A 23,452-nucleotide genomic window follows, 5' to 3' on the forward strand; every position below is an offset into this window, starting at 1 on the left:
CGTCGAAATAATTCCATAACCTGTCTAAAACAGTTTCGCCCAAATAATCCCTAAACGTAATTTCAGCGTGTTCCTTTTGTTTTTGGCATCTCTGCGCTAATGCATTTCAAATTAATAAGAAACCTGATTCCCGCGCTAAAACAATTCATCGCTAAGATGTTTCTTGGAGAGTTGTTTCCATGGCATTGTTTATTAATATCCTTTGGAGTTCGACCAAAAGAGTTGTTTTCGAGGCAAAGACATTAATGACTTGGATCTATTCCTGGAGAATAGTTTATAGGAGAAAATATTTAAAGTCTGACAGATGATGTCATTGGTTGATTGATCTGTCAAGAAAGGGGAATTAATTTGTTGTTTCTAAGGGGAATTATTGATTCACGATAGGTGAATCGAGGTCGACAGCACAGCTGTTCCAAAGTCCTGGACGGCATAGCATTCGCTGAGAGCGTGCCCAAAACACACCTGGAGAAAGAGGTCATTGACCCCATTAACCACGTGTTCTCCCTAGGGAGGCTATGCCCATATTTGGTGTGGGGTTCGGAGTCTATGCCCATATTTGGTGTGGGGTTCGGAGTCTATGCCCATATATGGTGTGGGGTTCGGAGTTATAGGGTCATCTCTACTGATGACCAGAAATGATCTGCGATAAGCTTACTGGTACAAAAACCCGGACAAAAACCCATTATAAAACAGGCTAAACAAGCTAAGGCAGAAAGAAGTGGGAGGAGCTTTTTGTTCACGATGACCAGAAATGATCTGCGATAAGCTTACTGTATATTCTGTCTACTGTGATAAAAATCATGAAGAGTAAATTAAATTTACTAATTTTTTTTTATGTAAGATGGCATGTGAATGTTAGATCAATTTTCTTATAGCATCAATGGCTAAGATGTCATTTTTCAGGTAGTAATCGGCGAGATTGATGACTTGGTTTTCAACAGAGAATTTGACAAAAATACTGGATTTCCAGAACTGGTTGTGTCCAATCGATTCTATGGTCAGTGAATTTTAAAGACTCTAAAAAAAGATGAAACCATTTTTATAACGTTATTTTTTAAAATAAAAATTTCAGTTTATTCGTTTATACTAATTTGTTTTTTTTGTTTTGTACTTTCTATGCTCCTGCTTTTTTCTTCTTTTATGGTCAATAAACAATTGATGCATTACTTCCCTGATGGAACAAATAAAACTAATTATTTTAATTCTACAATCATTTAAGAAACAAAGAGATCCAAAATAATAGGGAAAGAAAGGATAATATGACTTTCCAAGAGGGGGAAGGGTTCAAAATCCTAGGTTTTACAACTAATTTTTGAATTGGTCTTCACATCCAATAACAAGTGTCCCCCCACTCTCAAAATGCATGTAGGTATGCAAAATCAGCTAAAAAGCCAGCACAAGTCGTCATTTGCTAAGAGTCCAGGAGGGGGAGTTTTGATTTTTAATTTAAACACAAAATAGATTTTAGGCACAATGTTTTGAAACACTATTTAAATACAATTCGTTATATTCTTTTTTATATACTTTTTAGAGCTTTTCCCAACTACTGTTCAGCGCAATTGTAAGGATGGCAGAGGACAAAACAAATAAAAATTGCAGAGCTAAAACTAGAAAATGTTTTAATGGAACTAATATAATCCCTAATAAGAAAAGCTAAGTTTCACATGTACATGGGATTTTAACATTTGGCCTTGTTAATCCTTTGGAATAAAAGTGAAAAGCACTTTTTTCATATCTTTGAAAGTTTTAGTAGTTTATAAATAAAATTTTCAGGAGATCTTCAGTCAATTAGGGTCTAAGAAGACAATCCTGTCCCTCCCCTGCTCCTCAGGTCTTAATATTTTTGATAACAGGTGAATGCCTGTCTTAAATGCTGACTTAAGGAAATTATGGTTTCTACATTGTGGGAAACTATAAATGATGAAAATTGTTACTCAACACATAGTCATTATCACTATTATGGATGGACTCAAACTATCAATTTCCCCTTATATTAGTTCAAAAATCATCATTGTGCTAAGAATTAGGTCTTCAAAATTCCAATATGTCCATTCATTTTTGGTTCTTCGTATTTTTCTTTTTTATACAGCAAAATGATTTTTTTTTTTCCTTCTTATTGAGAAAATTAGAAACTTTAAAACACCATACCACTGTAAATTTAAGGCCAATTCTGGCCAATGAATTGGCATTATAATGCCAATAATAAAGCCCTGATTTTTCTGAAATCTAGTCATACCCAGAAACAACTAATCATCCTAATTGCAGTTAGTATTAATCGATTATTGACAATTAGCAGCAGAACAATTGCCATAAGAGCAGTCTAGGATGGAATTAAATAAAAAAAACAAGTTTTTTTTAACTGAAAGTAAGGAGCGACATTAAAACTTAAAAGGAACAGAAATTATTCCGTATATGAAAGGGGTTGTCCCCTCCTCAACGCCTCGCTCTTTACGCTAAAGTTTTTTATTTTTAAAAAAAGATAAGAGTTGTGAGAAAGCCAAACTTTAGCGTAAAGAGCAAGGCGTTAAGGAGGGGACAGCCCCTTTCATATACGGAATAATTTCTGTTCGTTTTAAGTTTTAACGTCGTTCCTTACTTTCAGTTAAAAAAACTTGTTTTTTTTTATTTAATTTTTGAACGTTTTTGAATAAATGCAGGTTTTGATCTTGGCTCACAGTACATGAATAATTAAAACACAAATTTCATATTAATTTACTTTTATTTGGTTAAATGGCTTTCAAGAAACTTGTTTCATTTTGTTTACGAACGTTTTTACTAGTAATAAATATACGTAACTTATGAATTAACTTACGTAACGAACTTCTATATTCATATATTTTTAATACGTATATTAGGGGGTTCGCCCCCTATTCAATACCTTGCTATTTAAGCGAAAGTTTGAATTTTGTTCCAAATTCTTTAAAAATGATCACTTAATCACACTAGCCGTTAATTAGTTTAATTAGCTATTATGAAAATACTAAAAAATCTTTGGCTTAATGTGTGAGGTATTGACTAGGGGGTGAACCCAATCATATATGTAATATTTTCTGTTCGTTTAAAGTTTTGATGTTGCTACTGTTGCAGTTGAAAAAGTTTTTTTTTTATATTTAATTTCTGATCTTTTTTTAAATAATGCTGGGAAGTCCGGCGTCCCCTTCATAGAAATGTCCCTTCCCCCATGAAAACTTCCTTCATGGAAAGATCCTCCTACATAACCCCCGACCCCAGGCACGTACGCAGGAATTTTTTTTAGGGGGGCCCAATTTGTTTAGGGGGGGGGCCAAATCCTTCAAACCCATTATTCTGTGAGAAAAATCAGAAAATTATTGGAAAATGAAAAAAATCATGAGATTTAGGGGGGGCCGGGCCCGGAGGCCCTCCCTGCGTACTTCCCTGACCGACCCCCCCCCCCCCCTCACTACCAGGAAAAATCTCCCCTGAAAACGTCTGTACTGTATACTTCCCAATAACGAATACTATATGTTAACATTGGGTAAAGTTCATAACTTTCAGCCCTCCCCCCGGAAACTTCGGGGGATTAAGTGATCCTAAAACACATACTGATAATATCTTCGAACATGCTGAACAAAGTGGCCACCTCAAAATTTTTATCGGGTAACTTTGGAAAAACAATGAGCGCGGGAGTGGGCCTAGTTGCCCTCCATTTTTTTGGTCACGTAAAAAGGGCACTAGAACTTTTAATTTCCATTCCAATAAGCCCTCCCACGATATTCTAGGATCACTGGGTCGATACGATCACCCCTGGGGGAAAAAAATTAAAAATAAACACGCACCAGTGATCTTTCTTCTGGCAAAAAATGCAAAATTCCACATTTTTGTAGATAGGAGCTTGAAACCTCTACAGTAGGGTTCTTTGATACGCGGAATATGATGATGTGATTTTCATTAAGGTTCTATAGCTTTTAGGGGGTCTTTCCCCCTTTTTTCAAAAATCAGCCAAATTTCTCTGGCGCGTATCTTTTGATGGGTAGAATTAAACTTGATGAAACTTATATATTTGAAATCAGCATTAAAATCCGATTCTTTTGATTTATCTATTTGTATCAGCATCCCGTTTTTTAGAGTTTCGGTTACCATTGAGCCGGGTCCTAATAACCGATGCTATATGTTAACATTGGGTAAAGTTCATAACTTTCAGCCCTCCTCCTGGGGGCTTCGAGGGATTAAGTCATCCTAAAAGACATAGTTATAATATTTTCGACCATGCTTAACAAAATGGCTATCTCAAAATTTTGATCGGGTGACTTTGGGAAAAAACTGAGCGTGGGAGGGGGCCTAGTTGCCCTCCATTTTTTTTGGTCACTTAAAAAGGGCACTAGAACTTTTAATTTCCGTTCCAATAAGCCCTCCCACGATATTCTAGGACCACTGGGTCGATACGGCCACCCCTGGAGAAAAAAACAAAACAAAAAAAAACACGCATCCGTGATCTTTCTTCTGGCAAAAAATGGAAAATTCCACATTTTTGTAGATGGGAGCTTGAAACCTCTACAGTAGGATTCTCTGATACGCTGAATATGATGGTGTGATTTTCATTAAGGTTATGTAGCTTTTAGGGTGTCTCTCCCCCTTCTTTCGAAAATCAGCCAAATATTCTCTGGCGAGTAACTCTTTATGATTAAGATTAAACTTGATGAAACTCATATATTTGAAATCAGAATTAAAATCTGATTCTTTTGATGTATCTATTGGTATCAAAATTCCGTTTTTTAGAGTTTCGGTTACCATTGAGCCGGGTCGCTCCTTACTTACAGTTCACCACAAACTGTTTGATAATAGTGGTTGAGCAATTTTGAAAGAATTCCATGCAATAGAAACTGTCATAGAAAAGATAGATGCGTTTGTAAAATATACAGGTAATTGTGTTATATCTTTATCCACTTGATATCTAACAGTATTTTGACTTAGTTTTTGTTTCTTAAAATGTTTCTGATGAAAAGAAAATGAAACAAACAGGATTCATGATTTAGGGAAGTGAACATATATCATGGCCAGTTTTACTGGCCATGTTACAAAATGATCTTCAGAAGCCATACCATTCCTATCTCAAACTCTTACCCTCGCAAATAAAAAGCAGCTTGTAAAAGAGAATGGTTTTTCTGTGCTTCATCTCCACTTTATCAACCTAGTCAAAACAAGGATCATGTCTTGTTGTAAGGATTGAGTTCTTTTTACTATTGAAACATGGCAATTTTCAGTTTATGCCTACCCAAAATGAATTACCTAGCTGTTGGACAAACATGTCACATTAATAGTTCTCTGACTTTGCTTCAAGCAAGCTCCAAAAGATCCATGATTGATGTGATAAATAGACAGATTAAATAAAACTATTTGAATTGAACACTAATTTTTGGTCCTTCAATGGGCTCAAGCATTGACACTAGCTCTTGTAGCAGGAGCCATTATGAGTTTATTATAAGTACCCTTGGACAATTTGTTTAAACGAATAGCAAGGAGGAACCAGAAAATGGAACAGACAGCTACTAGGTGTGACTTCCGACCCAAAAAATTGCAAGCAGCTAGAACTAAGCTGTGCTTAAGAAGAGGTTTAGAAGCTATCTGAAAGCTTATAACAAAGCTAACAGTACTGAAAGCTGCTGTCACAACTGAAAACATGGCATCAGCTTCTTTGTAGGCAATCTTAAGATTGCTAAATCTGTTATGTGAGTAGTAACATAAATTGTATGTCAATTGAATAATTTTTCAATAGAGAAATGAATTTTCCTGGAAGGTTGCTGAGAAAATTCCATTTATAATGAATAGATGACCGTTCAAACAAACAATAGGTCCATTTCTATGCTCTGTTTTGTTCAAAATATTTGAATAAGTGAGTGCATCTAGGCTAAATCATTACATTGAAAACAACAAAATATTTATAGAGTTAAATTGGTTTTAGGAAAATACTGCAAACTACAATGACTATAATTAACCTTGTTGACTGGGTAAATGCAGAATTTGAAGGAGGTCTGATTCCAGCTGCTCTATTCCTGGATTTGAAGAAAGCATTTGCCATAATTGACCATAAACAGTTATTACTTGTAGTTAAAAAAAATCAATGAGCTTGAAAGAGCTTGTTACAGTTGAATCTACTTGAGTGACAAAAGCAAACTGTAGCGAATAGGTGTTTAACTTCTGTGGTTAATGAGATAGCCTACAGAGTACCCCAGGGTCTAACCTAGGTCCTCTTTTATTTTTATTGATTAGATAATTTATAATTTATTAGAGGCAAGTATAATTCTTTCTGCACATGATACTCTTCTCGTTGTAGCTGCTCCATCAGTTGATCTGATTTTTTGGTAGAACAAGAAAGGAAATGATTGAGTTTACTGAGTGGGCAGATTTCAACCTTTTGACACTAAATTCCACTAAAACTAAAAGCATTTTATTTTCTTGGACATCTAGAGCTAACACTAGTTTAGAACTAATAGAAAATGGAAATCAAATTAAAAGAGTAAAGGTAAAAAAGTATTTGCTTTTTATGACTGGTTATACTAGTTAGAACTAATAGAAAATGGAAATCAAATTAAAAGACTAAAGGTAAAAAAGTATTTGGTTTTTATGACTGGTGAAAATCAATGATGGAAAACAAATTCAAATATCATAGCTTCAAAATTGTCAAGATCTCAAGGAGCAATTTGCCAAATCAAAACCTAATCCCACAGAAAATTCTTCCATTGCTTTATTTTGCTATTTTTTTTTTTTAACCAAAGATTTTCTATGATTGCTCTATATAGCCAAGTAATTTATGCGTCATCGTAAAAAAAAATGAAGCTGCTAAACTTTTTTGCCTAAAACTTTGATTATCTTACTTTATAGAATCAGCTTCTTGATATTTCAACAGCTAAAGGTTATCAAGTTAGTATTTTCACACAGAAATATCTCAATAATGTACTTTTCTCTTCTTTCAAGATTTTTTTAAATAGTGATCTCCAAAGTCACTATATTAAATTGCACTTGCTAGCAATAGGACAAATCCTGTTTCCTTGTGATGGTACACAAGGAGCACCAAATCTGGTAAATTAATTTAGAAACATGACTAAAACTTTTTGTGTTATTATAAATTGTGCCCCCATGTGTATGTGATATAATTCCAGTTGAAACAGGAAATTCAAGTTTTCTGGCACCCTTCAGGCTACAGCAAAGAGGTTTTTCCTTGCAAAAGAAAAGTAATTATGTATAGTTTATGTAAGTAGAATGTTTGTTTTACATGTGTGAATAGTCAATGAACGTCATATAGAATAGTGATAAAATAGTGTTACCAGAACATTTAAAATAGAGAAGACTGCCACCTGCTGCCAACAAGCCATTTGGGGCTTTCTTAGCAAGTACTACAAAATATTATGGACATAGTAGTCTTATCCTATGATACTCTATAGCAAGATGGAACAGATCAGTTAAAAAATCTCTTAATTAATCTATTATCATTGTGCTAAGAATTAAGTCTTAACAGTTTCAATATGTCTATTTGTTTTTGGCTCTTTGTATTTTTTTTTCATACAGCAAATTGATTTTTTCCTTCTTACTGAAAATCAGAAACTTTAAAAAACCATACCATTACCATTATAAATTTAATGCCAATTCTAGCCACCAACCTGGTATTGCAATGCCAATTATAAAGCCCTGATTTTTCTGAAATGCAGTCATACCCAGAAACAACTAATCATCCTAATTGCAGTTAATATTAATTGATTTTATACAATTAGCAGCAGAACAAGTGCCATAAGAGCAGTCTAGGCTGGAATAACAGCGGTGGGAGCAATTTTGATAGAATTTCATGTAATAGAAACTGTCAAAGAAAAGGTGTTGTAAAATCTAGGAGTAATTTGAAAAGCAACTGAGAACTAATGGTAAAAGCAACCAAGCCTTGTTTGTCTTCCAAGATCATCTATTTTTACCACTTCTTCCTTAGTAAAAAGTCTTCACTGCTTTTGTCTTTACCTTCCACCTCTGTACAACCCTGAAAATTCAATCAAAACACCAATAGCATATTGACAGCAATGTCATTGATAATATACTTCATTTTTCTCCCTAGTCTCTACTAATCCATCAATTATTCATAAACTTCATTTATGATTAGCCTACTTTTTTTACAATCTGATTTCTGTGCTAACAATATGTATTTACCAAAATTCTTTCATCCCTTGGAAAGCTGTTCTTCTCTTCCTTATGAGCCCTGTCGACTTGTGGATACAAACAGTTAATATAGCATATAGGATGCCTATTAGAAGGTTTTCCTAAACATTTAAAGACTTTTGAAGTATGGACTCATACCCTCAATAGATTATTTCACCAATATCTTGTAGGCTATATCTATAGTAGGGTATTTAAAAATCTTTAATGCATGGAAGCAACAGCAACATGAGATTTTAAATTATATCACTTGATCGATTCAGCTGACAGATTTGGGTCCACTATTGAAATATATTACTTTTTATTGCTTTTTGCAATAAAAAGCAGTTTTGCCAACATGCTGAACAGATGTTTACAGGACCTTTGTATGGAAAAAGTGAAAGTGTTAAGTGCTCATACTTGTTGATATGGGTTGGAGAAAAGGGGCAAGATATATCTAACACATTTCAAATTGCAGAAACAGAAAAGAATAAAGTGGATATATATCTGAAAAAATTCACTGAGCAAATTGAACCCATCTCAAACCCTATCTTCTCTCGATTCAATTCACATACAAAATCAAAAAGAAGGAAAGACGATTGAATCATATGTGACAGCACTAAAGCTATTGGTCATAGATTGTGATTTTGGAAACAGTTCAGATGAAATGGTGAGAGATAGATTGGTATTTGGTGTGCAGAGTGACAGGATAAGAGAAAGACTGTTAAGTGAAGGTGGAACACTGACACTAATAAAAGCTATTGAAACAAGTCAAGCAATTGCAACAGTAGGGGAGACCCATGCACAAATGAAAGCAAACCAAGTACTATTGCTATAAAACAAGAAGTGGAAGCCATATGCAAACAAAAGGTGTTACAAAAGACAATGACATCAAGCTGTTACTTCTGTGGGAATGCATACTCCCATGAACACAAATGCCCTGCAAAAGGGCAAATCTGTGCCAAATGTCAGAAGCCAAGCCATTTTGCAAAGGTTTGCAAAAACAGGTCAGTCAATGAAATCAAAGGTTTTCCCACTGAGAATGAAGAAAATAACCAGTACTTCATTGAATCTATTACCTCTAAAATTGATTCAGAGCAAAAGCCAATGATTATAGTTAATCTACCTGAATACCATGAAGACATAAACTTCAAAATTGATATAGGAGCTGATGCAAACATTCTCCCAGCAAACAAATTTAGGTCACTGAAACCAAGGCCTACTTTGATTGCCAGTAAGGATATTCTAACAGGCTATCGCGGATGCAGCCTAAAGGTACTCAGAATTGCACAAATGGTGATTCAGTATAAGGACCAAGAACCACAGGCTCATGCATTTCATGTTGTGAAAACCAACAAAGGTCCAATACTTGGTAGACAAACAAGTAAACAGATGAAATTGATAAAATTTGTGCTCAGCCTATCATGTGATAAGGTACCATATAAGGGCTCAATCAGACCTGAAGTGCAACAGATCTTTGAGGAGTATGATGTATTCCATGGTATTGGCACATTGCCTAGAAAATGTCACATTTACTTAAAGGAAGGATCAGTACCAACTGTCCAGCCACCTAAAAGAGTTCCCTATGCCCTTCAACCACAATTAAAAGAAGAACTTGATAGACTAGAAAACCTTGGCATCATAGAGAAGGTGAAGAAACCAACAGATGGGTCAATTCCATTGTTCAGGTTAAGAAACCATATGGTACAATCCGGATTTGCCCGGATCCCATAGATTTGAATAAATGCATAAAACATCAAAATCACCCAATTCCTAGTTTTGATGATATTGCAGTAAAATGTGCAAGAGCAGAGCAATTTTTCAAGACTGATGCTAGAAATGGCTACAGGTCAATGGTTTTGGATGAGGAGTCTGCTGATTTAACCACTTTCACAGACATCTTTTTGGGCTCATATCAGCTCAGGATGAGTACCAAAAGCAGATCGAAAGGCCATTTGAAGATATTGATATTGGACTGATTGTTGACGATGTTGCTGGAATGGCTAGTAGTACAAAAGAACATGACAGGAAGCTGAGGAAAGTTCTGGAAAGGGCTCGTGAGAAAGGCATCAAGTTCAATAAACAAAACTGTCTCTTTGATGCTGAAGCTGTTCCTTATTTTGGTCATATACTGACAAAAGGAGGTATGAAACCTGATCCTTCCAAACTTAGAGCAATCAAGGAAATGCCAGCCCCTAAAAGCAAAGATGAGTTGCAGACTCTCCTAGGCAACTATTTGTCAAGATATATTCCTGCCCTCTCTACCTTAAACCAACCACTTCAGGAATTAGGAAAGGCCAAGGAGTTTGAAAAGCAGTACACAACCCGGCCAAAGCCAGAATACAGGAAGCCATTTGCAGCAATTTTGCATATTTTGATACTGAAAGCACTGTAGTAGAAGTGATAACAGGTGCATCAAAGCATGGACTTGGTGCTCAGCTGATTACAGATCATGCAACAGTAGCCTTTGCTTCCAGGTCTCTGATTGATACTGAAAAAGAGTAGTCTCAAATTGAAAAGGAACTGCTGGGCATTGTATTTGCTGATACACATTTCCACCAATACATCTGTGGTAGAAAGATCATTGTGTCAACAGATCACAAACCTCTAGAGGCAATTTTGTCCAAACCTATAAACTGAGCACCACCTAGATTGCAAAGAATGATGCTAGTGCTCCAGTAATATCAACTGTCATTCCAGTACCGCCCTGGCAGAGTGATTCCTGTAGCAGATGCTTTATCACAGACGCACTTACCAGATCGAAGGACAAGTAGCTATTCATGCATTCTTTAGAGATATTCCTGTGAGCAGAAACAAACTAGAGAATATCCGTGAGGAAACGCTGAGAGATAGTGAGCTAAAAACACCATCAGATATCATTGAATCTGGCTGGCCTAATGAGTGAAGACAAGTATGATCTATAATTCAACAAAATTGGAACTACACATATGAGCTGGTTACCAAGAAACTTCATGCAGACATAAGATAAGATATTTATTTCAAAAAGATCACTATCACAAGCCCACAAAGGGCCGAATTCTGACTTCGGAGTCGACAATATAAATGGTTGCACTAAAACTGGCCAAAATGCAAAAAACAACAACGAAATATAAAAATCATAATGAACAATTATTTAATAGTCAATAATTAAAACTGTAAAAAGTCGAATAAAAAGTTAAGAAGATAAAACTTGTCAAACAAAACTTACGCAAATACGAATCAGAATAAGAATTAGAACGGACATAAAAGGGGGGGGGGGGGGATAAGCAAATATACACACACAACAAAAAGCAAGACATAAATATATATAAATTAAAAGGGACACTAAGAAAGTGTCAATAATTCAACTACAGTAAGTCAATAAAAGAGTTAAAAAAAATAAAAACTGGTCAAGAAGGGGGGGGGACAAAAATAAATAAATACCCCCCCCAAAAAAAACAAAGAACAAAAAATAAAATATATAAAAATTAAAGGGGGAACTGAAAAAAAAGGGGGGACAAGCAAATGAGTGCAAGAACCTGGGCAGCACCATCAGCTAATAAAAAAAAGAGGGGGGAAAAAGAAACTATTGGGGCATTTTATTCATTTTTTCTGTAATAAAGGGGACAAAAGTTCTTTCGTATCTGGAAATAACACAGCGGATGGGGGACAAAACAGGGATGGGCTCAGAAACAGTTCGAGGCGGCCATAATCTGGATGGGGAGTGACGTTTCTGGAAAATATTTGCTGTCCGAGGGTTTGTTATGGCATTTTTTGCAAAACGGAGGCACAAATTATTTCTTCGTCTCTCAAGGGCCTCTAGTTTTGAAATATTTAATAAATGCAAATATGGTATCTTGCCCTCTTTAAAGATAATTCTTAGAGCTCTCTTTTGGACATTTGCAATTTTTTGTGTTGCTTCATTTGAGAGGCTAGGGTGCCACACAGGACAAGCATACTCTAATATGGGATGCATAAAAGAAATGTATACTTGTAGTAAATGTGATTGGGGGCAACAAAATTTATTTAAAAGTTTAAGGAGGGAAAGCGAGGAGCTTGCTTGTCGTAGGATATTATTTATATGGGCATCCCATTTCATATTGGAAGAAATTGTAACACCAAGGAGTTTAAGAGATGACAGAGGTTTCAGGAGGAATAGGAGCAAGAAAAAGAGGAGGGGATTTAAGGAAACTTACTAAGACTATTTGCGGATTTAGAAGGGTTAACTATCATGTCAAGGGAAGAGGCCTCACTGAAAATATCTTGGAGTATGCCCATTGGGTTGCTAAACATGTTTTTATGACATATCTCTAAAACTGTCAAGTCATCAACAAATTTCTACATATTGTCATAAAGGGTTGAAAGGCTGTTAATCATAAGAGAAAAAAGGAGAGGCCCTAGAATAGTCCCCTAAGGAATACCATTAAATACGGGGAGATGATCTGAGAAACAATTTAGATATTTAACTGCTTGAGATCTATTAGAGAGAAAAGAGGCAACGAGCTTAACAAGGAAAGTTTCAATGTGGAATTCATTTATAAGTTTATCTATGAGTAAATTGTGGTTAATAAAATCGAAAGCTTTTTGAAGATCAATAGAAATCAGATTAAGCCAAGTGCTAGGTTTTTCAAGTAATTTACCCATGGTATCAATAATATGGGTCAGGTAGTGAGAGGTTGACGTGGATTTGAGATTACCAAACTGTCTAAGATCAATGAGGGGGAGGACTTTCATCTTAAGCCAGTCTGCAAGAAAACTTTCATACAATTTTGAAAAAATTGAGGTGAGGGTAATAGGACGAATGCCATCAAAGCCAGGCACCCCATTTTCCTTTTTGATTGGGGTAATAAAGCCTTGTTTCCAATATTGAGGAAACTGTCCAGATTCGGTAATTTCATTAAACAGGGTGGATAGGGGTTTTGAGAGGTAATCACTGAAAGCTTTAATCAAAGGAACAGGAATATCTAAAAAGCAAATGCTTGATTGTTTTAGTTTTTCAATTTTTTTTACAACATCAAGTGGAGAAATTATGTGGGAGTGAAAAAGGATCAGGAATATTTGGAAATGCGTAAGATAGTGGTGGGAGACTCTGGAAAATAGAAGCCAGAAACTTATTGAGGTCATTAGCTGTGGTCTTTAGAGGTTCATTTATAATAAAATTTAGTTGTTCTTGACTCTTGCCGGTAAGTTTTTTAATTTCAGAGTACCAGTTCTTTGGTTTATCATGGTGCAAGTTTTTAGTTTTTTTTTATAGTAGGCTTGGGCAGCTTTTCTAATTTGACTTTTTAATTCCTTTCTTAACTTATTTGCTTCAGCTAAATTACCCCTGTTAAATAAGCTTATTTTTGTGCGGATTAACATTTTATGTGATTATTTATGTAACGTTTATCACTGCAGCATTTTCTGATTTTTTTTTTTCTGGGAAACATAATGAGTAGGAATCAATTAGTTTTCTGTGAAAAATCAAAATTTTAACATCAAGGTTATTAGAATTATAAGGGTCTGACCAACTTTCACTGGACAGTCAAGATCCGAAAGAAAAAAGGCCTGTGTCACTGAGGGGATGGCAAACCCCAATGGAGGTAGTAAAGGAATGTTCAATGGCTGAAGAGGGAGAAAAAAGAAGTGAATAGTGGTAGCTGCCTTCTAACTGTGACAGCGCTTGCGGGGAATTGTAATGCTTACTCATCTTTGAACAAATAACATCCAAAGAGGTGTTACCTTTTGTTGTAGATATTCTAACCAGTTGTTTAATATTAAGAGAGGTCCAGATAGAGTCTATCCTCAGGTCATTCACATCGCCAAGTAAGCAAATACCAGCATTTGGATACTTTGATAACACAAGGTCAGCACTTATAAGAAATTGTTGTATAGATTTGCGTTTCTGGTCAATACTTTTGTTAAGGGAATGATAGAAGACGGCGGTTACAAGTAAATTGAAAGGGCAGGGAAGTGCTTTCGGTCTAAGGCTCAGCCATAGAATTTCATCATAATCTGATAAGTTGGGGGTGGGAATGAGTTTAGGTTGGAGGTTATCTCGGACAAAAAATAATATATACTGCAACAGCTTCATTCTTAACATAGTGGAATTGTGAAAACCAAAGAAAGAGCTCGTAGCTCAGTATTTTGGCCTAACATCACAAAAGATGTTAGGCAAATAGTGTGAAATATGATGCCTAGATGTGAAATATGCGCCAGATATCAGATGAATCAACAGAAGGAGCCACTAGTGTCCTCAGAAGTCCCCCAGTATCCATTCCAACGTGTGGGTGTGGATATTTTTACATTTAGCTGCAGGGAATATCTCATCACCATAGACTATTATAGTTGATTTTTTGAAGTGGATAAGCTTGCCATTTCAAATTCACAACAAGTGATCTCAAAATTGAAAATGCATTTTTCAAGATACAGTATACCAGATCAAATCACTTCAGATAATGGGCCATAACTCAGCTCAGAAGGGTTTCAAGTTTTTACAGAAACTTGGGATATCAACCACATCACAGCAAGTCCCTGCTACCCCCAATCAAATGGGATGAGCAAAAAGGCAGTGCAGACTGCAAAAAGGATAATGACAAAAGCCTTAGAGAGTCAAACAGATCTATATATTGCATTGTTAGAGCACCAAAACACTCCAATTAATGGAGCATATTCACCAGTACAGCTGCTTATGAGCAGAAAATGATCCCAGCACTGTCATCACAGCTGCAGCCAAAAATAATCACAAAACATGTTTTTGAGAAAGCTCAAGCTAGACAACAGAGCACTCACAACAAAAATGCCAACAAGCTGAAAGAATTGTGCCCAGGAGAAAAAGTGTGGGTGAAATTTGATGAGAGTAGTAGATGGTGCAAAGGTGTAGTAGAAAAGAAGATGAAGCAGCCAGAGCACTCATATATGGTACATATGGAAGACATCAGCTTAGTTTGTAGAAACAGGAGCTACCTACATCCCAGGATGGAACCAGTTACAACTGAGTCAGCACTTACATCAATATATCCAGCAAAGGCCAGACATTTTAACCAGTACCCAGAACAAGACATACACCCAAAGGGAGTGGCAATAGAGGGTGATGGGGCAATGCCTGTTCCAGGTTGTTCCAATGCTGGAATGCCTAGCAGTAGAAATAAGACTGAAATACCAAACATACCTTTTTTGACTACTAAAACTAGTAAGCTAATCAATAGAAAACGCAGAGCATGGAACCATTACAGAAAAAATAAGACCACAGAAAATTATCTAGTATTCAAATCCTTTTGTAATCAAACAACAAACCAAATAAAGGTGTGGATGAGTTGGGTCGAGGAAAAACTGGCAAAGGAAGTTAAGGATAACCCTGAATTTTTTTTGCGATATACCGCTAAAATGTAGCAGCAGACGCACAATCCCAGATATCTCACTTGTTAGGAAATGAGTTGCTGATCCTGAACTTATAATTAGCATTATCAAACAATATTTCTTTTCTTAGTTTCTGTTCAACCCAAGTACTGTATATCATACACCACCTTGATGTGATATTTCACATATTACGCAGCCACTTCCTATTACTGATATTTTGGTCCTAAATGAACTGACATCTCAAACTGAATAAATCTGCTGGCCCAGACTGCTCACCCACGTATCCTACACAAATCTCGTACAGTTTTGTGTCAACGTCTTTCCTTGCTGTTCAAATTATCATTAAATCTTTCTGGTCTACCTCAGGATTAAAAAACTGCAAATAATATTCCTATTTTTAAAAAAGGTAGAAAGGACCTTGCTGAAAATTTTCGGCCCATCAGCCTGACATAAGCAGTTGTTAAGGTTCTTGAAAGAATAATTAATTATGCAGTTGTTAAACACCTTGAAGCAAATAATGTTTTACACAGTTCACAACATGGCTTTTGTTCTGGAAGATCTGTTGACACTAATCTCCTTGAATCATATGATCATATCACCAAGTTGCTTGATATTGGGGTTCCTGCTGACATGATTCTGCTTGACTTTTCTAAAGCTTTTGACAAAGTGTGTCACAATCAACTTGAAATTAGATTGTGCGCAGTTAAGCTTGAAGAGAAATCCCTGCTTTGGATCCTTGATTTTCTTTACTCCCAAAACCAATGTGTTCAGTTGTTTGATGACTCTGGATATCGTGTTGTTTCTTCCTCAACATGTGTTCTGATTAGAGTTCCTCAGGGTAATGTCTTGGGTCCTAAACTATTTAGCATTTTCATAAATGATGCTTCTTCCATAATCAGCAGTAATTCAACTCTTTATGCAGATGACCTGAAGCTTCTTGGACCAGCTTTGTCCTGTGAAGATCATGCCTTGCTACAAAACAATCTTCAACTGCTGGGTCACTGAGCTGAGGCCTGGCTTCTTGAGTTCAATGTTGCCAAGTGACATATCATTCACTTTGGCAAACAGAATCCATGCTGCTCCTATTTTTTCTTAGGGCACCCACTCTCTTCTGTTAACAGTGAGGAAGGTCTAGGTGTCACTATTGGGAAAGAATTAAAATTCAGCATACATGCTAAGAGGTCTGCTGCTGGGGCTAGTTCAACCTTGGGTTTGATAAAGCGTACCATGTCCACTTGTTCTTCTAAAGTCATCAGTCTTCTTTATAAGGGACTCGTGCGTCCTAAGCTTTAAGTTGGTATGTCACTTGCCTCTCCACATTTTGAAAAAGATATGACATTTCTTGAAGATGTCCTGATATATGTTACTGAAATTATACCTAGAAAGCAAGATCTTTCCTGCCCTGTAAGACTCTCAAAGCTGAATCTCCCTACACTTTAATACAACAAAAATAGAGAGAATGCCATCTCAACCTTCAAGTTATCTAAGGTTCACATTCTCCCAGCATTATTCCCTTCCGTTAGCACCAATTCAAGAGCTAGAGGTCATCAACTAAAACTTGGCATGCAGTCTAGAACATCTAGAGTCCATACTCAGTTCTTCTCAACACATATTGTCAACAATTGGAACAAATTATCTAATGAAAACTGTTACTGCTGAGTCTGTTGATGTTTTTAAATGAAGGCTAGATGCTGAGTGGTCCTCTGAAGAGTGTAAATTCAATTGGGAGCTATCAAAGATGGAGCAGCACCTGGTCACCAGTGATTCTTACATACAATTAATCATCATTCCAGAGCTCTACAAGGATAAATCCTTAGATTGCTCCTAGCTGCAATTTAAGGTAATTTAATTTAAGGTAATTAGGGAAGAGAAAGAAAGGGAAGCATTAAGTCAAAGAGGTGAGCTCTCTCCTTGCACAGGAATACCCCCTGAAACTAGAGCAAAAGCACTACAACTCCAGGAAAGAACCACTCAGTGGTAGACTTTCCAAACCACCTGTTTGCATGAACCTGAGCATAGACTGCAACAATGACATCCACTGCCAGCTAGCCTGACCATGGTCCAAAATATTTCTACATGAGATGGAAGATGAAATATATTGATTTTTATTACTTTTTGCTTGCTTGCTTTTTGTTACTTTTGTTTGTTTGCTTGTTTTGCTTTTTGCTTATGTGCTTCATTTATTGATGGATCTCCATTAAATGATTATATTTAAATCTGAAGTCTGACAAGGGAATACATTACACTATAGGCAAAATCCTGGTATTTATGGTTTTCAAAAATGCATCCATCAATAATTAATATGTTGAATTTAAATTTTGCTTTTGGAGGAGATTTAAAAATTCAATCAAAAATGTTTATTTGCAGATACTTTGTGCAGTATATTTGTAGTTTACAGCATAATTTAGCTAGGATGAAAGTGAATACATCACTTGATGCCTTATCTCATGCAATTTTGTTGTTCAATAATTGTTTCTGATGCAAATTCCACTTTCAGCCCTTAATGGGGACCTGGAAGGTAAAACAGTCCATGGTTGCAAATTTTAAAAATATGTTAAAAAAAATAACTATCTAGTGAGAAGACACTATCATTTGTAGCTGATTCAGAAATGGTAATTAGTAGGCTATCTTTCTTAGTCTTGATAGTAATATGTTATTATTCTAGCTCTTTTTTTAAAATTGTGCAATTTTTCTTCAAAATAACACTTTACTATAAAGACTAAGGAAAATAATAATTACCATTCCTGAATCTGCTGCAAATAGCAATTTTTCTCACTGACCAGTTTTTTTTAGAAAAATGCTTTTAAACTTTTGGTGACTATGGGCTGTTTTTGAGCTCTTTAAGAGCTCAAAATAGAATTCACCTTGGAAGTAATTATTGAATTATGAGAGATAAAAAAAACATATTAATTATACATTGTTACACATATTAATATGATTATAATTTTGGCTATATACATTTACTCAGAAAGGGAGGGTGGTTTTTGGTAAAGTATAAAGCAGCTGCAGTCAAAATTTGATAACTATAATTATTCTGCATATATTCTGCTGAAAAATTTAAAGTTACTTTCTTCAACTGGAAGTAAGCATCATCTGGGGATATAAGTCATGGATATAGTAAGATTAAGCCAATAGATCATACCACTTACCTTGGTCTTCCTATTGGTTTGTCAATAATGCATATGTGACAACTGTTAATTGCTCATATCAAATGTAGAGTTGGGTTATCATATGCTTCTTTTGTAACAAATAAGTTATGCTTCAACCCCTGTCTTCTTTTGAAACTTTTCAACTCTGTTGCTCTACCACATTATCTGTACATATCACCATTCTGGAAAATGCTCACAAAATCTGGCAAGTCAAGATTCATTCAGTTTTGTTCCAGTTTACAAAATATCTTTTATGTTTTCCCCCTTGGACCTGCAACTCTTATCTAGTTAGAAAATTCAGCATTGTTGACCTCATTATAGCTGTGGAAAAGCAAATTTGTGCTTATAATTCCTGTTTGAGAAAGTTGAACCATTCTTGGTTGTTGGTACTGGCCTAGTAGGATAGTTAAGATGTATTTTTTGTGTGTTTTTTTAAGTGCTTGTTTTCATGCTTAGTATGGATGTCTTCTTTTTTTTTGTTTATTGCTCTGGCTTTTCCTTTTTTTGTGTGACAGGTTTTCCAATAAATAATAATTATTAACCTATCAAACAAGAACTGTTTTCTTAACATAGGGTAAAAGACCTCTTTTTGGGAAAGACCACTTTTCTTTGGCATTCCAGAAAAATAGCAATGGGTTTTTGGACTACCCCTATTTTACTACAGCATGATGCAATGTGAGTGCAGTTACAAAAACCAGCCTTCTTGGTCAAATTTTAACCAATAATTTGTCAGCATAAATTAAAAATGCAGTCTCTGTTTTGATAAGCAATTGAAAAGAAATAAATATATTTAATATTCGTGATTTTAGGCTATAGAATTAATATTAAGCAATAAAAGTTACATTTTTAGAATTAGAAGAAAACCAGCTTTCTGTTAATATGTGAATAAAACTGAAACACTAGGTATAAATTTAGAGTTGGTGCTGTTGACAAGGAGACATGTTAAGAAAACAATTCTTACTTTAAAGTATGTATAATGATCCTAGTTAACATATTATCCAAGGGGAGAACATTTATCATCAAGTCTTTCCTCTAAAAATCTTTCTTTTTCCAACTTAAAATAAAAAGTTTCCTAAAACCACCATGCTGAAATTCAATGCTTAAGTCTTTTAAAATTGCTGCTATAAATTGCTGCCAAATAAGTTGTTTTATAGATAGCATTCATGATGGTCTTTGTAATTCTGTTTTTTTTAATGAGCGGTGGTGCAAATACAAAATATTAATAGCAGTGGCAAAAATCAAAATACTGCTATAAATATACATATACATACAGAGTATAACCCCCCCCCCCCTAATGTGCAAATATATAACAAAAATTGCATTCTGAACCTAAATATATCCAAATCAGGGTATATATTTGCACATCAGGGGGGTGGGGGCAAAATTTATTTGTGATGTAAATGAAGGTTATATTTAGAATCAGAATGCAACTTTGGTTGTATATTTGCACATTAGGGGGGTGGGGGTATATACTCTGTATGTATATGTATATTTATAGCATTATTTTGATTTTCGCCACTGTTATTAATATTTTGTATTTGTGCCACTGCTCATTAAAAAAACAGAATTACAAAAGACCGGCATGAATGCTATCTATAAAACAACTTATTTGGCAGCAATTTAAAGACTTAAGCATTGAATCTCTGCATGGTGGTTTTAGGAAACTTTTTATTTTAAGTTGAAAAAAGAAGGATTTTTAGAGGAGAGACTTGATGATAAAGGTTCTCCCCTTGGATAATATGTTAACTAGTATCATTATACATATTTAAAAGTAAGAATTGTTTTCTTATCATGTCTCCTTGTCAACAGGGTAAATATCTACCAAATCATAGGCTATTATTGACTTATGCATAAAGTGAATATGGTAAATATCTACAAAATCATATTATTGAGTTAGGAATAAAGTTAATACACCATTCAATGCCTTTTTTTATGCTGATTACGAATATAATAATCATTTATTTTGGAAATGAGTTTCAGCCCCCCCCCCCTATGTATTCCAATTCAGGGTTAGGTTAGGATAGGTTAGGTTGTAGAAATATATACCCTGAATTGGCATATATAGAGGGGGGGCTGAAATTCATTTCCAATAGAAATGATTACTATATTCATAATCAGCATAAAAAAAGGCATCAAGTGGTATATTCACTTTATGTGTAAGTCAATAATATGATTTGGTAGAAATTTACCTTTCTCTGATATACACAATTCTTCCCAATTCTCCTTCGTTAACAAGATGTGAGGGTTTTAGTTTTACATAATTTTGCTCAATTGGATAGGCCTACTGGTTTTTTACCTTGTGTCCTTCTCAACAACACCAATTCTTTATTTTACTACGGAATTTTGGCTGAATAGCAGGGAAGATTATTGCCCATATATGGAAAGTTTTGTCATCTATAAGGCTGAAGCCATCCTGATCCTAATGTTGCAGATACCCTTCAATATAAATGTATTTCAATCTACCGTACCGCTCTGTTAAAACAACGTTGCTTTGAAGTAGGGATTTGTACTGTACCCTGATCAGTTTATCAATCTGATATCTTATATGCTAGCCTACTTCATAAGTGATTCATTCATGATATGTAGCACATGCCAACAACAGCAAGGTAAGATTTAAAATTTTCTGCTTGACCCATCTAGTGGGCCAAAAGAGTTTATAAAATAAGCACTTGGCCGACTGGACATTTTATGGTCACCTGAAACCGCTTCTGCCGAATCTGTTTTTCCAAAAACCCGAGAAAAACGACTTTGAAAATTTTGACATTTCTATCTTAGTATCGGCTATAGCTGGAATATCGATTATTGTCTCGAAACTAAGAAAAAAAATCGCTTAAATCATTTTGATTATATTTATTGGCCTAAAATGAGCCGTTCCTGAGATAAAACGGAATGTATGTTAGTTTCGGCAAAACTGCCTGAAAATTCCGGAACGTAGGTAAAATGTGGCAAAAAGGAATTGGCTCAGCATAAATTAGAAATGCGACTTTCAGCAAAACGTACTCCATCTGAAAGACAAATTTTAATTTCGACAATTAACTGGGAGTTTTATACTGAAATGTAACAAAAGATCTGTGGGAGGTCGCACGCTCCTTGCTCCGCGGCAACATGCAACAAGCTCGCTAGAATTTCAGGTTATAACCTTCGGTGGCAGAAGCTGTTATGGGACAAGCTGTGATTTCAGCTGAAGTACCTGGGACCTTAGCTCTATTACAACTTGTAATGGTACTTCTAATGTTACAAATTTCAAGTATGCCACATATACTGTTAGTATGAAACGGTGAAGCGATTCTACATCTTTTATTTTTGCTGTTGGGAAATCATCTACTGTGCTAGAAGACAGAGATGAAAGCAACCTTTCTACAAAATTTACCGCGAACACATTGGGAAATGACCAACTTGGGCTAGCATCTGATGCAATTAGCGCTACAGAAGGAGTAGCATCCTCAAACGAACTTTTATAGAACACCCTTTTACATAGTCCTTATTTAAACTGCAGTAATTTCACCTTTTCAAATGGCACTAAGCTAAAATCGACGTCCTAAATCATGCTGTGGCCAGGCTCAGAATACTTTATTGTTAAACGCTTGATGTTTGAATGCTTCTTTAGTATGTCTTGCATCATGTAGCTCATTATTTGATTACGATTTTGAGGCACACATGAATTTGACCATGTAACCAACTTCTGACCATGTAAACAACTTTTGTTCAGCAGATCAGCAACTTTCAGCAAAACAGGCCATGTTGTATATGATGCGGCACAAGCGCTGTAAAGAATATGCGATTCAGCAAAGGAGAAAAGGCAATCTTAATTAGACCATTCAAAAGATATTTTATTGCACAAGATAGCGTTTATAACTCACTTTCGACAAAAATTATTTTCGGCAAAACCGCTTTCAGGTGACTTTATATTTTTTTATACCTCTGTGAAGTCGGCAGATTCCAGTCCACTGTAACCAAAATTTATGCACTTTTAACATTCAAAAACGCGTCTATCAAGAATCTGAATGCTGAACATTAATTCTGGAGCAAATTTGCTCATTCAATCAGAATACTCAATCGGTAGAAGGTTTATGCAGTTAATTTTTAACAGAACTTGTTTTTTGCAGTAGAACTTTGGCTGGAAGGGGAGGTATAATCTATATTATTGGGTATATACAATATACCCAATATATATACATCTCTTGGGTATATACAATACGGAGAGGTATATATAATAATTTACACTATCAGAAGCGTCAAGTGAATCCATGACCTCTCTAACATCCCCTTAACTCTCACATCGCCGGAGTCTCCGCTGAAACTTTGGCATCGTATACCCATCTCTAACCGGAGTTACCCAAGGATTTTCAGTTGCAATGATTTCAGAGCCAAAGGTTCAGAAGTCACCATCCTTTACTACGCCCTCCCACCCCGCAATGTTCAACCTTTCTAGCACCAAGATTGGCATGAAGCAACTTGTTTGAACTGGAATTATGCACAACATTTTAGCCACTGTTATTGGGGCTCTTGGGCCGTCCCCAATCCCAGCCATTTATTTTGGCAGAAAGACAAGTGTATTAAAATAAATAATAGTTCAAATAGGGATGAAATATTTTTAATAGACAGCGATAAGTTTTACAAAAATACTAAACATTCGAACCAAATTCACTTGCGTCTCTATTTAGAGCCATGTTCTTAAATAAAATTTGCTTAACTTCGATAATTTCCCTAAAATTATCTACATCTTAGTTTTGATGTAAAACTAAGGTGAAACTACTTGATTTTGAATTAAAATCAAATAGTTGCAGACATCAAGCCATACGCCAATTGTGGAAAAAGCCAATACGAATAGTCCGAGTCAGTGAGATGGCAAA

At 35.4% G+C, this 23,452-nt stretch overlaps 2 protein-coding genes across 6 annotated transcripts in view; one reads left to right on the forward strand and one right to left on the reverse strand.

Moving 5' to 3' along the window:
• LOC148952289 (uncharacterized) overlaps positions 1 to 1,080 on the forward strand; it is a 21,571-nt gene extending 20,491 nt beyond the window's left edge. The window contains exon 2 of the mRNA XM_089088915.1: positions 904 to 1,080. Within this exon, the coding sequence (XP_088945041.1) occupies positions 904 to 1,005 (102 nt within the window). The 3' untranslated portion in view covers positions 1,006 to 1,080. The remainder of the gene's footprint in view (positions 1 to 903) is intronic.
• LOC148952288 (uncharacterized) overlaps positions 1 to 21,314 on the reverse strand; it is a 103,339-nt gene extending 82,025 nt beyond the window's left edge. Inside the window, exon 1 of one of the 5 annotated variants that reach the window (XM_089089737.1) lies at positions 21,296 to 21,314. The gene's annotated coding sequence lies outside the window, so the exon portion shown is untranslated. Of the gene's footprint in view, positions 1 to 20,895; positions 21,044 to 21,067; positions 21,085 to 21,114; positions 21,246 to 21,295 lie in introns of those variants that run through there. The other 4 variants (XM_089089734.1, XM_089089738.1, XM_089089736.1 and 1 more) reach the window with 4 other exon arrangements.
• Positions 21,315 to 23,452: the final 2,138 nt, after the last annotated feature.

This window comes from Artemia sp. Qi Xiang Cuo, chromosome 5 (assembly GCF_049724085.1).
Source record: "Artemia sp. Qi Xiang Cuo chromosome 5, ASM4972408v1, whole genome shotgun sequence".
Taxonomy (NCBI): domain Eukaryota; kingdom Metazoa; phylum Arthropoda; class Branchiopoda; order Anostraca; family Artemiidae; genus Artemia; species Artemia sp. Qi Xiang Cuo.